This window comes from Argentina silus, assembly GCF_951799395.1.
Source record: "Argentina silus genome assembly, chromosome: 22".
In the NCBI taxonomy this organism is placed as follows: domain Eukaryota; kingdom Metazoa; phylum Chordata; class Actinopteri; order Argentiniformes; family Argentinidae; genus Argentina; species Argentina silus.
Genome location: NC_139676.1, coordinates 12,488,705 through 12,508,268, shown reverse-complemented (window position 1 = coordinate 12,508,268; position 19,564 = coordinate 12,488,705). Strand labels below are relative to the sequence as shown.

At 47.5% G+C, this 19,564-nt stretch overlaps 2 protein-coding genes across 2 annotated transcripts in view; both read left to right on the top strand.

The window, feature by feature from the left end:
- Window positions 1–8,620, top strand: part of LOC310821413 (microtubule-associated serine/threonine-protein kinase 1-like) — a gene marked incomplete at its 5' end in the record, with an annotated part of 52,787 nt that extends 44,167 nt beyond the window's left edge. Inside the window, 7 exon segments of the mRNA XM_083693442.1 lie at window positions 462–706; window positions 1,180–1,431; window positions 1,720–1,949; window positions 2,548–2,670; window positions 2,901–3,037; window positions 3,586–3,773; window positions 4,089–8,620. Of these exon segments, the coding sequence (XP_083549568.1) occupies window positions 462–706; window positions 1,180–1,431; window positions 1,720–1,949; window positions 2,548–2,670; window positions 2,901–3,037; window positions 3,586–3,773; window positions 4,089–5,860 (2,947 nt within the window). The 3' untranslated portion in view covers window positions 5,861–8,620.
- Window positions 8,621–11,225: 2,605 nt separating this feature from the next.
- atg4da (autophagy related 4D, cysteine peptidase a) lies at window positions 11,226–19,429 on the top strand. The gene is made up of 11 exons (XM_083693732.1): window positions 11,226–11,550; window positions 12,589–12,847; window positions 13,005–13,088; window positions 13,665–13,838; window positions 14,319–14,670; window positions 15,108–15,172; window positions 15,325–15,473; window positions 15,571–15,649; window positions 15,736–15,812; window positions 16,865–16,984; window positions 17,227–19,429. Exons 2-11 carry the CDS (start codon window positions 12,634–12,636, stop codon window positions 17,404–17,406), a joined length of 1,494 nt encoding a protein of 497 aa, XP_083549858.1. The 5' UTR covers window positions 11,226–11,550; window positions 12,589–12,633; the 3' UTR covers window positions 17,407–19,429.
- The last annotated feature ends 135 nt before the right edge of the window (window positions 19,430–19,564 follow it).

The window sequence follows — 19,564 nt, the reverse complement described above, 5'->3', positions numbered from 1 at the left end:
TCTCTCCTGTAAATAAATAAGAAAAAAAAAAGAAAAAAAGAAAAATCTTCCTTTCTTCTAGCATTGTGACTGCCTATGGCCCCTGGTCCGAGCATAGATTACTTTATCTTATGATGACTGATGGATAGATGATTCACTTACTTAGTTATTTGCTGTCCTCTTTGGATAAAGGTGTCTGCTAAATGCCATAAATGTAAAATGTAAATGGTGTCATCGTCCCAGAGTATCCCACTTAGCATGTACTCCCCTCCTCCCCTCCTCACCTCCTCTCCTCCTCCCCTCCTCCCCTCCTCCCCTCCTCACCTCCTCTCCTCCTCACCTCCTCCCCTCCTCCCCTCCTCCCCTCCTCTCCTCCTCACCTCCTCCCCTCCTCCCCTCCTCCCCTCCTCTCCTCCTCACCTCCTCCCCTCCTCCCCTCCTCTCCTCCTCACCTCCTCCCCTCCTCCCCTCCTCCCCTTTAGGAAGCGACTGTCCTGCTCCGAGTCTCTCTACATGGAGGGGGACTCCTCCCCTCCTCTGGGGGCGCGCCGCCGCTTCTCGGCCCTCATGGACACGCACCGCTTCGCCTCCATGTTCGAGGGCGACCCGGACCCCCTGACCCGACAGCCTCCCGTCAAGGCCCGGGGGACCTCGCTGGACGGCTTCAACGTCCCCGCGCCCAGCCCCCCCGACCAGAGGAACACCCTGAGAGAGGGACATGTAGGAGGTGAGAGGAGGGGGGAGCGGGGGGAGGGGGAGCGGGGGGAGCAGGGGGGAGCGGGGGGGGGATAAAGAAATAGAGAGGAGAGGTGTAGAAAGAGGTGTATGGAGAGGGAAAAGGGTGAGAAGAATTGCTCAAATTGCTGTGTGGGTGGGTGGGAGAGAAGGTGAGGTGTGTGTGTGGGAGGGGGGGATAAAGGAGGGAGAGAGAGAGAAGGAGAAAGAAAGAGAGGGGAGAGAGAGAGAGAGAAAGAAAGAAAGGGGGGGGGGTGTAGAGAGTGGAAAAGACTAGAAAAAGGATGCAGCTGAAATTACTGTGTGGGAGTGTGGGAAGGTAAGGTCTGCGAGAATTCTATCTGCACCTGTTGGACCTGCTGTGAACCTGAACCTGAAAAGTCAATAAAAAGAGTTAATTTGAAAAAGTGGTGTAGGAGGAGTTGATTGGCTTTAGCAGGATGTCTGCTCTACCTCCCACCTTAGACAAGCCACCGAGACCGGCGGAAACGTCCGGAGCGGCGGCGGCCATGCCCGGTGCAGGTCCTATGGCGGCCAGCAGGGACGTGGCGACCCCTCTCTACGACCCCCTGGGGGCCCGGGCCACCAATGACCTGGTGCTGCGCAGGGCGAGACACCAGCAGATGTCCGGGGACGGGGAGAAACGCAACTCCAGGGCCGGCAACAAGGTCATCAAGTCGGCCTCTGCTACAGCGCTGTCAGTCATCATACCCGCAGGTACAGTTCGGCCTCCCGCCACTAGAGGGAGCTGTCAATGCTGTAATATCAGAGCATCTGTGTCGTTACTCACTTGTCCAACTTGCTAATTGATGTTGTTATTTTTTCATATTAAATATAAACACCTTCTGGGACCTTCTTTTTCTCACTGACGATGACTCATCCCTCTATTATTCTTCCGTTGTCCCCATTCTCCCTCCTTGTGTCTCTCCCTCTGCTATCCCCTCTTTCTCTCTCTCTCCCCCTCTCCATCTCTCTCTCTCCCCCCCTCCCGTCCCCCCTCTGCAGTAGAACAACACGGCAGCTCTCCCCTCGCCAGCCCCATGTCCCCTCGCTCCATCTCCTCCAACCCCTCGTCCCGTGACTCCTCCCCCAGTCGAGACTACTGCCCGGCGGTCAGCGTCCTGCGTTCGCCCATCACCATCCACCGCTCGGGCAAGAAGTACGGCTTCACCCTGCGGGCCATCAGGGTCTACATGGGGGACAGCGATGTCTACAGTGTCCATCACATCGTCTGGGTGAGTAGAGAGACAGAGGAGGGGGGAGGGGGGAGGGGGGAGGTGGGAGAGGTGGGCGAGAGAGCTTAGTGGATATACTCACTTAGAGGGGTTCCAAAAGGGTTCTTTGGCTGTCCCTGGGGCAGAACCCCTTGAAGAACCCTTCAGGTCAACTGTACATGGAACCCAAAACGCTTCTACTGTACATGGAACCTAAAAGTGTTCTATAAAGTGTTCACCCACAGGGACAGCTGAAGAACTCTTTCTGATTTCTGTAATGTTTTTTTTAGGTTCTACTGTAGAGGTCAGATGATTAAATGTATGAACTGTATAAATTATATGTTTTTTTATGATGGCACATTTTTTGAGTTTAGAGAAGTATTTTGTACAGACACACTATATATATATACTAGCTCAGGTGTCTCTGGCCTGGAGAGTCAAGCTGAGCCGAGCCGAGCTGTACTGGGCTGGTTACACATCCACCATAGTTGCTGTAACAGTGCTAGAAAGGACAATGTGAAAGAAACATATCAGAGCTAGCACAGTACGGTTCGGGTCGGCCCTGTGGTGTGTAAAGTCCCTGGATGATTGGTCACCCTGTCTCCTTGTCCAATGGCAGCATGTGGAGGACGGAGGCCCCGCCCAGGAATCAGGCCTGTGTGCTGGTGACCTCATCACCCATGTGAACGGGGAGTCTGTCCACGGATTGGTCCACACTGAAGTGGTGGAGCTCATTCTAAAGGTGAGGTGGATATCAACGCACATCAAGACAATGTCATCCGTCTCTCAAGACAGTCTAGATTTCAGTATTGTTGTTATTGGTCTATTCTGTGTAAAAGTTGCTCATTAATTGCGTGTGTGTGTGCGTGCGTGCGTGCGTGCGTGTGTGTGTACGTGTGTGTACGTGTGTGTGCGTGTGTGTGCGTGTGCGTGTGTGTGTGCGTGTGTGCGTGTGTGTGTGTGTGTGAACAGAGTGGGAACAAAGTGACGGTGACCACCACACCCTTCGAGAACACGTCCATCAAGGTGGGTCCTGCACGCAAGGCCAGCTACAAGTGCAAGATGGCGCGTCGTAACAAGAAGACCATCGGGAAGGAGGGCCAGGAGAGGTGAGACAGGACATATGACACAGGGGGGGAAATATGGGGGGATGAAGAAAGGGGGTGAAGAAGGGGATGATAAAGGGGGTGAAGAAGGGGAAGAAGAAGGGGATGATGAAGGGGAAGAAGAAGGGAATGTAGAAGAGGAAGAAGAAGGGGATGATGAAGGGGGTTAGGAAGGGAATGAAGAAGGGAAAGAAGAAGGGGATGATGAAGGGGAAGAAGAAGGGAATGAAGAAGGGAAAGAAGAAGGGAAAGAAGAAGGGGATGAAGTAGGGGATGAAGAAGGGAAAGAAGAAGGGGATGAAGTAGGGGATGAAGAAGGGAATGCCATTGTGTAACACTTCACTTTAAGTTGTTTTATACATGTGTAGTAACAATGGTATTACTCCTGTAACAACACATCTCTCTCTCTCTCTCCATTTCTAACTCTATCCTCACTCTCTCTCTTCCTCTCCCTCACCCTGCCTTTTACCGTCCCCTTGCCCTCTCTCTCCCTGTCTCTAACTCTCTTCTCTATCCTCACGTTCCCCTCCCTCCTCTCTCTCCTCCCGCAGTAAGAAGCGCAGCTCCCTGTTCAGGAAGATCACTAAGCAGTCTAACCTGCTCCACACCAGTCGGAGCCTGTCCTCTCTGAACCGGTCTCTGTCCTCCAGTGAGAGCCTCCCGGGCTCCCCCACCCACAGTCTGTCAGCACGCTCCCCCACGCAGGGCTACCGCTCCACCCCCGACTCCTCCTACCTCGGTCGGTACTGGTTGAGACGGCCCTACTCCAGATATGGGAGAGCCAGTTAGCATTGTTGACCAATGGAGCAATGTATAGGAGTAGTTTATAGTTTCCTGGACACAGATTAAGCCTAGTTCTTTACAAAGTGTCTTTACAATTGACTTTGAATTGTAGACTCTAGGCGAAGTAGGCTTAAACATGTTCCGAGCATAATCAATGCATATAACACTATAGGCTGTTTTGATTGTTTTCTGTAACTGCAGCTTTTCTGCAGTGTTTCTCTGTCTAAATCCTTCTCTCTCTCTCTCTCTCTCTCTCTCCCTCTCCCCTCAGGTGCGTCCTCTCAGAGCAGTTCCCCAGCCTCCAGTACCCCCAACTCCCCGGCTGCCTCCCAGCACATGCGCCCCTCCTCCCTCCACGGCCTCTCCCCCAAGCTCCACCGCCAGTACCGCTCGGCCCGCTGCAAGTCCGCCGGCAACATCCCCCTCTCCCCACTGGCCCACACCCCCTCCCCCACCCAGTCCTCCCCCCCTCCCCTCCCGGGCCACACCGTGGGGAGCTCCAACACCACTCAGACCTTCCCTGCCAAGCTCCATTCCTCCCCGCCGGTGGTCCGCCCCAGGCCCAAGAGCGCAGAGCCCCCAAGGTCTCCTCTCCTGAAGCGGGTCCAGTCGGCTGAGAAGCTGGGGTCTCCTCTCTCCCAGTCAGGCGGTGTCGGGGTGGGGCCCCTGAGGAAGCACAGCCTGGAGGTGCAGCATTCGGACTACCGTAAGGACGCCTTCCTCCACTGTGAGCTTGGTCTTCAGAGCCTGTTGGAGACGGAGGGGGAGAACCTCCCGCCGAACGCCCCTCCACTGCCATCTGCTCCCTCTCCCACCACGACCACCCCAGAGACGGGCGTACTCAAGCCGGTGAGGAAGCTGGGAAGGCAGGAGTCTCCGCTTAGTAGGGATACGCTGTTAGCCGGGCGGGAGAGAGAAAGAGAGAGGGAGAGGGAAAGAGAGAGAGAACGGGAACGGGAAAGAGAGAGGGAGAGAGAAAGGGAGAGCAGGGCAGAGAAGTCGCCCAACCGGCTAGGATCCACGGAGAACCAGCTGTCGCTCGGTAGAAGAACCCCAGTCAGTGAGCTGGCTTTGGGCCCCCAGGCCAACCTGACCTCCCGAGTCCAATCGCCAAACCTGGAGTACAACAGAACTACATTTCCCAGCACCCCCACGGGGAGACCAGAGAGGAGTCCCCTGGGTCAGACAGACATATCTTCTAAGCAGCAGGAGCTCCGGGCAAGTGTGAGTATGAATGCTGTAAGCAAAGACCCCCAGGATAAACATGGAGTTAAAACTGAGCCAAAGCAGGAAGGGGACAACAAGGTGTGTCCTAGGCCTAGCTTGTCATGTGGGGCCATAGGGAGGGGCACGACCTTCACCTCAGAGAGAGGTATGGGCGGTATGGGGGCGTCCAGTCCAGTGTCGCTGGGATTTACACCCATGTCCAAGGCTACCAAAGGACCAGGTGTGATTGGAGAGGGCCTGAGAAAGGGTGGAGCTGAGAGCAACGACAGAACTTCGGAACTGGGGCTGAGGAGCCCCAAAAGCCCCAAGCCTCCAGCCAGGGCCCTGGCGCCCGCCGTCCCACCCCACGGCCAGCCCCTCTCCCTGGGGAAGGTGAGGCAGGGCCTGGGCCCTGTCAACTGCTACCGTGGAACTCTGGACTGGGAAGACAAGTGTCGGTTGGAGGTGGTGGAGGAGCACTCTCCGTCCCCCTCCCCCTCCCCCACAGCCGTCGCCCCCTCCCTCTGCGGCCCCTACCTCTGCAAGTCTCGCCCCGTCTCCCCCGGCGACAAGACCAGCTTCGTCACCCAGTTGACCACAGCAGCCAAGAACGTCCTGGGGCCTATCAAGCTCGGGTCCCAGGAGGGGCCCAAGGCCAAGGACATGCCCAAGACGGTGGAGGAGAAGCAGGGTGCCATGGCAGGAAAGTCTGAGGCTTCATCTGGAGGAGGCCGGCAGGTTGGCAGTAGCACTGCAGTCGCCCCAGGTCCATCTAGCTCTGGTGCTCCGCCTGATAAGATGGCCACTGGTACAGGTAGCACCCCCCCCAAACTGTGATCCTCTTGCCCAAGAGGGTTGGGTATGGGGGGGGGTTGGGGGGTTAATCGGAATGAGATGCCTTTTTGGAGTTCCAGAACAATGCAACAATGTCAAGCACTTACAAGGGAACATTCCAGTTTTCGAAGAAAATCAACGTGGTTTATTGACTCTAATCTTAAACCACGAGAGAGCAAAACTATTGTAAAGGTGCTTTTATGGCGATTTTCTATTGTACAGTATACAGCATAAGATTACGCTCCACAATATGTATTAGATATATCTATACCAGATCTGTGTGTGTATGGATTAATGAATGCACGTCCTGTGGTATGTGAGCGTGTGTATATATATAATGACTACAAAAGATTTAGCGAAAAGTGCTTTACCGATCAAAACATGCTGAATACTGTGAAAAACCAAATCAATTTTGTTTCCTATCTTGATCAATCACCTCTGTCTCTGTCTAGGGCCCCGGCCACACTAGCCCGTCAGAAAACAGACGGTATGATGTCAGTGTCTGATTTGATTGGTGTTATTGATCGGTGTTATTCGGGCGGGATGTTTGTAACGACCTAGCTCCTCAACAATGCATCCTCATTTCTAATTGGCTAATAGGACAAACTGACTTTTATGTCAGTTAAAAAAGAAAAATGACAAACGACCACGTACAGACCCCTGTCATCTCCGTTGTCTGTTGAACAGACGATGATCCCCATCGAGGAAACATTGTCTCAATCCGTATTTAATGGACACAACTAGTGACTAGTGTGGCCAGGGCTTAATCATTACAAGACAACACACAGAAGGTACAGCTGAGGCACAGTCACATCACGGCATGCTCTTGAATCAAGACAACAACAACAACAACAACAACAACAACAACAACACAAAATCCAATATTTGCCGATACAGATTCCAGTAAAAGTAAAAGTAAAAGACAGCTGACTTTGAGAGATTGCTAATTTTATACCAACACATCCCCTCTCTCAGTTGATTAACAGCCAGATAAGCATATTCATTATGGGCTGTCAGAGTATCACCTCCTGGACTGGTGTTAGCCAGAGAAGGGTGGAGAAATGAACCAGCCTTGAGTGTGTTTCGGGGTGGTTCTTCGTGAAGGCGGTGGCACGTTCGCTGTCCTGTTTTATGGAGTAAAGCTGGTTTGACAGAGCTGAGCCTGAAGCCTTATCTCTGCTGTACAGGAGGGCCACCAGCCTCCACAACAGGCCTACTCTGCAGCCTACACACACACACGCACACGCACACACACACACACACACACACACACACACACACACACACACACACACATACACACACACTCACTCACACAGCAGAGCAGATTTTCATGCATTTAAATTAATACTACTGTACCTCTGTGGTTGATGATTCAGTGTGTGTGTGTGTGTGTGTGCGTGCGAGCCTGTGTATCTGTGTGCGAGAGAGAGAGGGAGGGAGGTTTGGTGTTCCTAGACACGATAACTTCTGCTGTGCCAGTTGTACTCAGTAAAGGTCAGCTTGGGGAGAACCCAGACCGGAAAGAAATACATAACATGAAATAGCATTTACCTTTACACACTGTACAGTATTGTGTTTTGTTAAGCTGGAGAACAAATCCTCTGCGACTTGATCATCAAATCAAACAGCACTGCTACAGACAGTAAAAACATTACTGTACATATCTGTAAAGACTTGAAAAATAGATGATACAGAAATATTTATACTCTAGCCGTCCCATTCTCACCTTTCTCTCACAGGCAAGTATGTTTTTTCATTTTGAACCAAAAAAGGGAAAGCAGGTGGAATTGGATGTAGCATATTGAACTCCTGTGAAGATGTGTTATGATGTGTGTAATGCAAAAGGGCTTTGTGGCTCTGGGGAGACTTGTCCGTCAAGAGGTCAGATATGGCCGCCATTACTGTTTGTCTCTGTTTCTGCATCAAGCTTTTTACGAATTCCTCCTTATTCACTTTGGTTCCTTAGAAGGTATTTGAGATCTGAATTGTCTGTGTTGTCAGATAGTCTACAGTACGTCATGCAATTCATTATCCATGTATCCACATGTTTTTAACACATAGGTTGATCACGGAGTCTAGGTTTAGGTCTGTATTTGCCTCATAGGTTAAGGATTTAAGATCAGGTCAGACCTAGAGGTTAAATTGTCTTAATACACTGTTCAAGATTTCTATCTGGAACTTGTATTAATTATCTGTCACCTTATCAAACACACACGTATGCAAATGATTGACAGATGTTTATCAGTGGATGTGAGATATCAAACATTTGAACTCCTCTTAAAGAACAGTTAACACAATTCAGGTGGAACATTTTGTGACAATATGCAAGTTCTTAATCTCATTCGGTGCATTAGTGCTCAGTGAGGGGACTTTCTGTGTGAACATACTGCCCTCTAGTGTTACAACAATGTAATTGTTCAATACACAGTAATGCCACGTGATCTCTCTGTTTTACAATGTTACGGAGTTGATCAATATCACCATTTATCTGAGAGCTACATGTTGGAATACGTCACGTCATTCATACGGCAGTATAGATTTAAGGAATACTGTTGATGAATTTGCAGTTGTCTGTTGTTTTGGTACATAACTGGAATATTTGCAGTAATTTATGAAATTACCGATAATTTATCAAAGATACACTTGATACATGAATCATTCCATTTATTGTGATTCTCTAACTGTTCAGAGATGGGTTTCTATAATTGTTATTATTACGTGACTGTTAGTTCTACCTTCTAATAAAAGGAAGTAAGATCATGTTTTATACTATTTACCCTGTTAACCCGTTGATAACCTGATCACTAAGGTTTTCTGTATCTTGCTGTAATCAAATTAACCTTCAAGAGTAGTTAAGTTAGTCAAACCTGGTATGTGAAGAAAAATCCATGCACACTTACAAGAGACTTGTGCCCACCTGTATACGTGAGACTGCAGGCATATTTTCCTGGTGGATGAAGTCCACTGTTGAATTGTTTCAAATTTTGATGACAGATAACACTCATCCTGATTATGATTATGAAGAATAGTATGAGATGCACTTTATTTTCAGATGTATTTTATTCATTTACAAGTATTTGTTTGGTCTGTATAGTTATGTATTATCTGGGAGAAAATAAAACATACCGTATATGATAGCCTAAAGATATACAATGATATTTGTTCTGAAGGACCACCAGTGAATTTATCGAATTCAGCTTGTACGAAAGAACTCCATATAAAGTAAACCCTTTTTTTCTCAAAATGTATTTATTTGTATTCTGGGGCACTTTTGTTTTTAATAGATGTAAAATAAACACCTGAAATATCAGTATATGTAATAAAATTCAGAGAATTTATCCAAACTCGAACATCTTTTTTCTTGTGCATGTTTAGACTTGGACCAACATCTGCTGTCATCTCTTCCAGACAGTTGCAGTGTTGACAGAGCAGAGGTAGAGTCCGGTTTTGAGGTAAACCTGTGTATCCATCAATTTACACCTGTGTACCCTCACTTTCCTTGGAAGGATAATTGCATTTCGGGACTTAAGGTATGTTTGGTAACATCAGATGGGCGTGAAAGAGGAATTGCATTATTTCACTTTATGTTTAAAAGAACAAAATAACCACATAGGCGATGCACTGGTATACTGTATATGCACACGTAGAGTGGATTATTTTTTTTAAAGCCTCAGTGCTAGAACAAAAATGAGAATTTTGGCGTTTGATACAGGTACACACACACACACACACATCCGCCAAAGACAGACAGACACAGACACACACACACAAACACACACACACACACTTCATTTTGCACCGAGTATCTCTGCAGCATGTGTTTGCAGGTGTTTTGACAGAGATGTCTGCGTAATGAAACATTTCCCGCACTGATCACAGCAACAAGGCCTCTCTCCTGTGTGAGTCCGCTGGTCTTCTATGGCTTGAGGTAGTAAAACTCTTCCCGCAGTCAGAGCAAGGGTAAGGCTTCTCCCTTGTATGTGTTCGCTGGTGTGATGCTAGAGCGGTCTTACTGCCCAAACTCTTCCCGCATTGATCACAGCTGAAGGGCTTCTCTCCTGTATGAATCCTCCTGTGGGCTTTCAGAGCCCCTGATTGAGTGAAACTCTTCCCACAGTCGATGCAGACAAAGGGCCTCTTGCCAGTGTGGTTTCTCTGGTGTAACTTCAGATGAGTTGCGGTACTGAAGCTCTTCTCACAGTCACTGCAGGGGTAGGGTTTCCCACCGTGGATGCGCATTACGTGGTTTCTTAAGTAAAACTTAAAACTTCTATAAGCTTTATTTTAATGCTGCAGCAGAGAGCAGAGTTAAGCAATGTCCCAAGTGTGTGATAGAAAAATTAATGTTAGATGATTAGTACCTAATAGATTGTAGGAAAGGTTAACTTAGAATACTGTGTTGTATTTTCACTTAACTGTTGTATAATTTTCCATTCCATGTTCCATTTCCATTCCAAGTTTGAAGTAAATTGTCAGTACTCTCTTTATTGATTAGTAATTGGTTTTTACGACAAGTGTCCCCCAGAACATCAGTGGCATGCATCTGGTGGGGTCAATGGGTCGCAGACGTCAGGCAGTTATTGCATGCAAAGGATGGATTGTCAAACAAATACTAAACATGAGTGATTTATTTGGACATTATGATATTTTGAATACTTTTGAAGCCCGCCAGGGGGAGTATGTTTAAAAAATTTTGTACTTTCTAAATGGTGAAACCAATCTGAAAGGAAAAAATATTGAATTAGAATCACTACGTTGACCCCATGGTAATTGTTTGATTTCAAATATAACAGCGGTCAAGTATGAGGCAACAATAACAGGAAGCGTAAAACTTCCACCAATGTTTGAATAAATGTTTAGTAAAGCGTGTTCAATTCATAGCACAAAATGCTTTCCTCATCAAAAGTGAATGATGTATCTGAATTCACCAGATCCATCGCAAAATTGATCCTCCGAAACCTTTCCGTGCGTGAGAAGTTTCAGGGTGTCCCCCGCAGTCCGTAGAAGAAGTCTTTATTTTAATTGCAAACATCAAAACATATTTTTTCGAAATTGTATGTACTTTATGTTCATTTTGAAAAACAAAACCGTACGTCTCAATGGAGTTGAGTTGGTGGAGTTTAAAGCAGCCCAGAGAACAGATCAGGCTGCCCGAACAAAGCGCAACGCCTTTCTCCTGTGGAACGTCAGACTTTATGTAACGTCGGAGTAAAATATAAGCCAATAAAACGTGTAGTCATATGATTGCAACCAATCAGCTTGCTTAGATCGCTAGGTTAACCAATCACGTTATTAGTACGGCTCGTCAGGAAAGGACAACAGGAAGTGAATGTCCCCAGTGTTGTCATTATTTTCTGGCCGAAACCGCAGATCTCGCACGCTCACTAAACCGGTAGAAAGCAAAATCAAGCATCGGATGAGCCATGCAATTCGAGTGAGTCTATTAGTTTGATCAATAATGACATCTGTCAATCAATGAAGTTGGCTGTGTTTCTCTAGAACATATATGATTAGCTGCGATAGCTTACTAGCTTGACCAACTAACTGTATGCCAGACAGCTGAGCTAGCTAACTCACTGTATTGAGTTACCGCTCTACCTACTGCCGAGCCATCGTCCTCAACCCTATTACAAGGTTACCCTTGGATGCAGACCTCTGGACTAACCCCCTGGAATGACACTTTTCACCAGGTAAGGAACTAGCCACTAATCTAACTTGACGTTTTCCTGCCAATTAGCTAACAGAATTAGCTAGCTAACGCTGTCATCTCCGTAATCTCCCTGCTGTCAGTGTCACAGTTGGAGTCTGGCAGCTCACCGTGGCCCACCTTGACTAGCTTTACAACCAATCAGCAGCTTTACCCTAGTTATGTGTGTGCAATGATGAAAGTTAGTTGGGGGTGTAAAATGATTGATGTAAAAAAATATTTTTTTAAAAACACACAAAAAACTCTTAATGTATTAAAATATAATTGTTAATATACAGAGTTTGGTCGTAGATGAAGATCATAAAACTATACTGTCAATGACGTGTCTGCAGTTGCTTTATCCTCTTTGATGTTTTCCAAGAGTAGTCACTACTGTTCAAGCCCTAGGCCAGTTGTCACAAGATCACATGATAGGTATTTATTTTGCACGTGAAACGGATTTTCCCATCACTGTTAGAAGGAATAAGACTCTTCCTTGTTAAGGTTAAAGAAGCTATTCTTCCCCAGTTTGTGGCATGTAGTGGAAAGTCACTTGCACATTCCTGGTTACAGTTTCATACCTTATGCAATCGAACCTCTGTTCTGTCCTCATATATGAATAAGTAAGTATATCCCTTGATGACTAAACTTGAAGTGACAAACAACATACCCACTGACAGTTTCTGTGAACCATTTTCAGGAACCGAGTAGAGGCGTTTTGCTCGGAAACTGTTGCTAGTCTTGTTTTCCAAAAGCATATAATTCCCTAGCCACGACATCTGGCCTGGTCTTCATAAAATAGGCCTAAAAGCTCAAAACTACTGTCACACTTTCAGATCTCTTTTCTCAGAAATGTGCTTGAATGGCATGTCTAAGTTAATGTTTAAACGTGATCTTTAAGCTGGGCAGACAAAAGACTGATATATTGAATAGAGAGGCCAGTAACCCTGAATTAAATCACATGCTGTATGTTTTCTCTCTCTCTCCTCCCCCTCTATCTCTCTTTCTCTCCCTCTCTCATCCCCACTCCTCTTTTCCTCAGATCCCTACTGCAATGAGGAGACCCAGCTCTCACTAAGCCTGCGCCATGAACTCTGTGTCCCCCAGTGGAGTGCAGTACGCAGGGGGAGCGGGGCAGGATGAGCTCCAGGAGGCCAAGAGGCCTCAGCCGCTGGAGCCTGGGGGCAGCTTCGGGCACAAGCAGGGTCCCCTGGATGGCGCCAGGGAGACCACTGGAGAACCGGACGAAGTGGACAAACTCAAGGCCAAGCTGATGTCTGCATGGAACAACGTTAAATACGGTCAGTGAGTGTTTGTTAAAAGCAATGTTTGTAAGGATTTTTGGTTTGTGCAAAAAGATCTTATGTGAAACCAATTCGTCCGAAGCATTGCATACTATGCATGGCCATTATCATGTGTTATACTAAAATCTCTCAATTTCTCCGTCCCCCCCCTTAGGCTGGTCAGTCAAGTCTAAGACCACGTTCAACAAGACCTCCCCTGTGACTGTGATGGGACACTCCTACCTGCTCAATAGTGAAGGTAAAGACTGGGAGCGCAGATAAGTATGTGTAGACGTTATTATCCTCATTTTCTCATCCTTTCCTCATCAAAAAAAGAGTGATGGTGTCTTGCCTCCATGGGACAGTCTTTGGTATCAGGGTGGCAGTGTGAAACTCTGTCGTGGAAATCTGTTACTTATCAATAAAGAGAGTACCGGTACTGACAAATTACTTCAAACTTCTAGAAGGTTTATTTTAATGCTGCAGCAGAGAGCAGAGTTAAGTCACGCTAAGTAAGCATGCCCCAAGTGTCTTCTGCCCTAAGTAAGCATGCCCCAAGTGTCTTCTGCCCTAAGTAAACATGCCCCAAGTGTCTTCTGCTCATACGTTATTTTGAGTTACAACAGGATATGCAACACAGGTCAGGTCAGGTACTAATCATCTAACATAAATGTTTCTATCATAACACACACACACACACACACACACACACACATACCCTACCACCAGGCACTAGATCTCTCTCTGAAACCTAAAGACTTTCTGGTAAATCAAATGTTTTTAACAAAAAAAAAGAAAAAGAAAAAAACACCCTCTCTGTTTCTCCCCCTGCCAGACGAGGTGGAGCGTTTCCGTCTGGCCTTCGTGTCTCGTCTGTGGCTGACTTACAGGAGGGAGTTCCCCCAGCTGGAGGGCTCCAGCTGGACCACTGACTGTGGCTGGGGCTGCATGCTGCGGAGTGGACAGATGCTGCTGGCCCAGGGCCTCCTGGTCCATCTGCTGCCTCAAGGTGAGACCAGCACCCACCACCCCCACACCAACCCCCTCCCTCTGTCTGTCTGACTGACTGCTTCTTTCACTCTGTTACTTCTCTGTCTGTCTGTGTGTCTGTGTGTGTGTCTCTCTCTCTCTCTCTCTCTCACACCTCTCCCTCCTCCCTCTCTTTTTCTCTATTTCTCTCTCTCTCTCTCTCTCTCTCTCTCTCTCTCTCTTCTCTTGTCTCTTCTCCTGTATGTCTCCTTCCTCTGTTCTTCTCCGTCATCCCTACTTTGTTTACTGGTCTGTTAGTCTCTTTGGTTTTAAGTTTTTAATGTCAAATAATTGTAAATAATTTGATATATATATATTATATATATGTATAAAATATAAATAATTTCTTTACAATGGCCAGTTTGCTTAAGTCAGAGATGGGCCAGTAAATGCATGTCGTAGACATTTACTTTTGCCAACATCAGCTAACTTGTCTTCCTATGATCCCCATGACTACCAGACTGGATGTGGCCGGATGCCCATCAACTCGCCGACGTGGACTTCGAGGTGCTGAGGCCCCGCTCCCCGTCCCGCGCCGGGGGGGTCCCCATCCCCTCCTTCAGCTCCCTGCTGGCCCCCAGCACGCCCCAGAAGACGGTGACGGGGGAGGACGGGCCCAAGCGTGTCCAGAAGAAGAGGCCAGAGTCTGAGAGGGACAGGCAGGCGGAGCCCCTGCACCGGGAGGTGGTGGCCTGGTTCGGGGACCAGCCTCCGGCGCCCTTCGGGGTGCACCGGCTGGTGGAGCTTGGCAAGAGTTCTGGGAAGAAGGCCGGGGACTGGTACGGCCCCTCTGTGGTGGCACACATACTCCGGTGAGAGCTCCTCGCTCTGATGTATGTCAATGATGCCACACTACGTCACACAGGCCCAAGAACTGCCTTTACACACACGGCTAAATCACTTTTAGCACTTCTTTATTCGGTCTACGTTTTGGTCAGTGTGACCGTTATGGAGACAGTGCATTTACATTTACATTTATGGCATTTAGCAGACGCCTTTATCCAAAGCGATAAGGACCAGGGGCTATTGGCAGTCACAATGCTAGAAGAAAGGAAGATTACAGGAGAGAAACTTGCACAGGGGAGTAGTGGGGATGAAGAGGTCTTTAGGAGGGACAGTTAAGATGTAGCCTGAAGAGACGGGTCTTCAATCTACGGCGGAAGATCGGTAGTGAGCTACTTCGATAGTGCTATCTCTTTAGCATCAGTCTGCATTGGTGTGAAGTACGTTCTATGTGTTTGTCTTCCAGAAAAGCAGTGGCCAATACCTCAGAGGTCCACAACCTGGCAGTGTATGTAGCACAAGACTGTACTGGTGAGTGTTTCACATTTTTGCTACTCAGAAAAGGGACTCTCTGTTGCTTGGCTTTCCACTACTACTGTCTCTCTCTCTTTGATAAGAATAGTCCTTGAAACACTCCTCTGAATGTAATCTGTGTGTGTCCTTCTTTGTGTGTTTCGCAACAGTGTACAAGGAGGACGTGGTGCGTCTGTGTGACCTGTCCTTGACCCAGAGCATATCTGAGCCCAGTGCAGGCTGGAAGTCTGTTATCATACTGGTCCCTGTGAGACTGGGGGGGGAATCTCTCAACCCGTCCTACATTGAGTGTGTGAAGGTTTGTACACACACACACACACACACACACACACACACACACACACACACACTGGATGTGGCCTAATAAACATTTGTATGTGTCTGTATCTTTCTAGAACATTCTCAGGCTAGAATGCTGCATCGGCATCATTGGAGGAAAACCAAAGCATTCGCTGTTCTTCGTCGGCTACCAAGGTAACACTCAAAACCGACTTCTTCCGTTGAGTAGCTTCTGACTGGGCGCTTCGTCAACCTGACTCCCCTCTCTTCCTGCTTCACAGATGAGCAGCTACTGTACCTGGACCCGCACTACTGTCAAGCAGTGGTGGACTCTGCTCAAGACAACTTCTCACTCGAGGTTAGACTTTCTGTCGCTCTGACTGTAATGACGATTTTTCGGATGTTGAAGAATGCAGTCACTGGTGATGTGGCTCACAATGGAAGATACATGGTCAATGTATATTTCCCATCAGAGAGCAGCGAAATGGGGGTTTCGCTCCTATTTATACAGAAAGACAACAACTCTCTGTAAGCCTCCCCCCATACCTTATGTGGCATGGTGCCAGTCAGTCTGGAGGTTGGGGTAGCCCTAGGCTATGTTCCACATCTGGTTAGTATTACAATAGTCGTAAATAGTTTGCCCCCAGCTAAAATTCATCCTAACACTGACATTTACATTTATGGTATTTAGCAGATGCCTTTATCCGAAGCGACTTACAACAAATACATTTGTTTAAGTAAGTGAATCATCTATCCATCAGTCATCATAAGACAAAGTAATCAATGCTCAGACCAGGGGCCATAGGCAGTCACAATGCTAGAAGAAGGATTTAAATATATATATATATATATATATATTATTAACAGGAGAGAAACTTGTAGAGGGGGTGAAGAGGTCTTCTTCTCCTCCGTCAGTCTGTCTATCTATCTTTCTAGCCATTTGGACTTCAGACGCTGGCTGCGTTTGACCTACATGTTGATGTTTTGACCGGACAAAACTGGACTATTTCAGTTCAGAGATTAAGCATTAATTATTTCATTCCTCCTTGTATCCTTTTTTGTAATTCTCTTGCTCTCTCTCTCTCTCTCTCTCCTCTTTTCTGTCTCTCTCTCTTTCTCTCACACACACACACACGCTCTCTCTCTGTCTCCTCTTTTCTGTCTGTCTGTCTCATTCTCTCTTTCACACACGCTCTCTCTCTGTCTCCTCTTTTCTGTCTCTCTCTCTCTCTCTGTCACACTCTCTCTCTCTCTCTCTGTCTCCTCTTTTCTGTCTCTCTCTCTCTCACACACACTCACGCTCTCTCTCTGTCTCTCACGCTCTCTCTCTCCCGCTCTCTCTCTCTCTCACACACTCACGCTCTCTCTCTCTCCCCCTCCCTCCCTCCCTCCTCCCCTCCCCGCCCCCAGTCGTTCCACTGTAGCTCGCCCAGGAAGATGCCCTTCAGCCGCATGGACCCCAGCTGCACCATAGGCTTCTACGCCAGGTGCAAGAAGGACTTTGAGTCTCTCTGTTCTGCTGTCAGCGTGGTGAGTTCACAGCCTCTTCTGCCCACAATACCTCAGCTACCTCAACATGTCTCTGCTCTGGTAATGGAAATGATTCATCGCCTATACCTCACCTTAACATTACTTAGGGTTAGGGTTACACAAATATACATATGCAAGTTTGCTTTTTACTGTACTCATTTTTACACTCATTTTTCTATATATGACTGTCTGGTTTATTCAGTTGAGTCAACGCTCCTCTTCTCTGTGTCTCTAAACCCCAGGCCCTGTCTTCAGCCAAGGAGAAATACCCCATCTTCACCTTCGTGGAGGGCCAGGGGCAGGACTATGGACTAGAGGGCCACAGTGGATCCCACACTGACCCCCCCGCACACATCCTGCCCCCAGGGAAGCTGAGCAGGAACAACCAGAGGGCCAGCAACGATGAATTTGTCTTTTTGTGAGCCTCCACCGAGACTGGACGTGTGATTCTCCAGCCCGCCACTAGGGGGCCGACAAAGGGAGTCCCCACGACACAGAATTGGGAAGGATTCTGTTTTCTGTCTGTGTGCAGCTCTTACAATGGATGGCCGCTTTCCAGCTATCACTTACTCACTCTGGCATTTGGTATCCATGGTACCAGGGGTGTGGCTTGAACAGAACCCCGCTGCGTCTCTGTCTCTGATTGGACAGAAACGGGTCTTTATTAAGCTAGGCATTACCTGGGTACTGTGACTTTAAAACACTGAACACGGCGTGCGGTGGGCATGCTACGCTATTGAAAGGATGCACTAGTTTGGGGGGCTTGAACCATTGGGAAATGTTTTGTCGCGGCCCCGTTCTGTCTGACGTTGAAGAACTTGTGTCCTACTGCTGTCCACTCCAGGGGTTCTAGGACGGAGCTGTTTAGTCTTTTGTTTTAATTTCCATTTTTGAATGTATTTATCTGTTTTATAAGGTGCGTGCGTGCGCCTGAACGTGTGTGTGTGTGTGCGTGCGCGTGTGTGTGTGTGTGCGCGCGTGTGTGTGCATAATTGCTGACCATACACTGAAGCAACTCCAGCTCTCCTCTTTCCTCAGCTGTGACACTCTCCTCCAACCTGTAGTCTTAATGCTATGTCTGTAATCACCGTAATCATCATTATTATTCATTCTATTGTAGCATTGCAACCCTGCCCAGGAGATTGTGTAAACCTTGACACACCTAAAACCAAACTTATTGTCAACAATGAGTTGCCAGACTTAACCCACCCCTGTGGTGTCAGCTCAGCCATTGGTCTCTGTTGCCAGTATCAGCGTGCTAATTGCAACACTAAGAGAAATCCATTGTTACAACAAGGGCCCCTTTTGTGTAATCAGTCACGCCACCTCGTCAGGTGGGTGGGGAGACGTTGTCTATTTACCAAGAGTGTGTCCCTGACTGAGCGAGACTTGTTGAATGGATTCTGAACTGGATTTCCTTTTGTCTTCTTCTTCCTCCAAGGTTCCTTTATTGTAAATGTGATGTGGGTTTTTCCCCTCTTGTTTCCTTTTTAAGACTATTGTCGCCAGTTGCGCCACCGTCAGAGGTGCGTCCTTTCTTTTAATGTAGCGTTCACTACAGAAAATAACACTGGAATCACATTTTGTTGAATGTCCACATTCAAAACTCCTGCTCCTCCTCCTGTCAAATGGCTATGGTTGAACTCAGAAACATGCACTTTCAAGGCCTCCATAACAGTATGTAGGAGAACTATCTTCCCCACTCTGTGAAAAATCTTCAACCTCATTTATATGACACCTCCCCCCAAAGAAATATATGAAAATATAGAAATAGCCTAGGCAAGTTTTCATATGAACTAGTTTCATCTTCAACCAGCCTATTTTATTATCTTAATGATGGGAGGGGGGGGGGGAGTTTTGCGCAGGCTTCTCTGCAGTGAACTGCGGCCTGTTCTCCACTGCAGATGCATGCTTACTGAATGTATGTTGTGTTGACCTTTCACCCCCAGACGGTGCAGTGTTGTCAGTCCTGTGGCTGTGTGGAGGCGCTTTTCTGGAAGCCCTTAGTTTCGTGTTCGTCATGTGACACACCATGCAACACAATGGCCTGCTTTAGTTTTCATGTGTGGTCCGAGGCAGCGAGTCAGAGGTCAGCTGCTTGTTGTCGGCCTGTGGTAATTGCTCCCTGGCCTCTGGTCTGAGGTCAGATTTGCTGATCAATGAAGAGCACGAGAGATTTCATTGTCTCTGTCTGGAGTCACAGTGCGTCTGTCCACAATAAAGCATACTCTGGAAATTGTGTTCCGTCTCAGAAACTGTCTATTTCACCCACTTTCATTTACTGTATGATATTGAAATGCATATTTTCACAATGAAGTGAAGAATTCCCCATGTGTAAAGTCGGAAGCTCGTTGATCCATGGCATTGATGTGTACAGGAGGAATTTGTAAAACTGCTGTAGAAAATGGTAATAAAGTTTTAACATTTTTGTTTTACTGTTTGAAATCTGGTCCAGAATGTGTTTGTTTGTGCCAGGTTACAGGTGACAACCCCTCCCTCACTGAGAACCTTTAGAAGAAGCTTTAGGCAGTGGACATACCATGCTTAAGATAGTACCAGGTAGGACCATTGATGGAATAA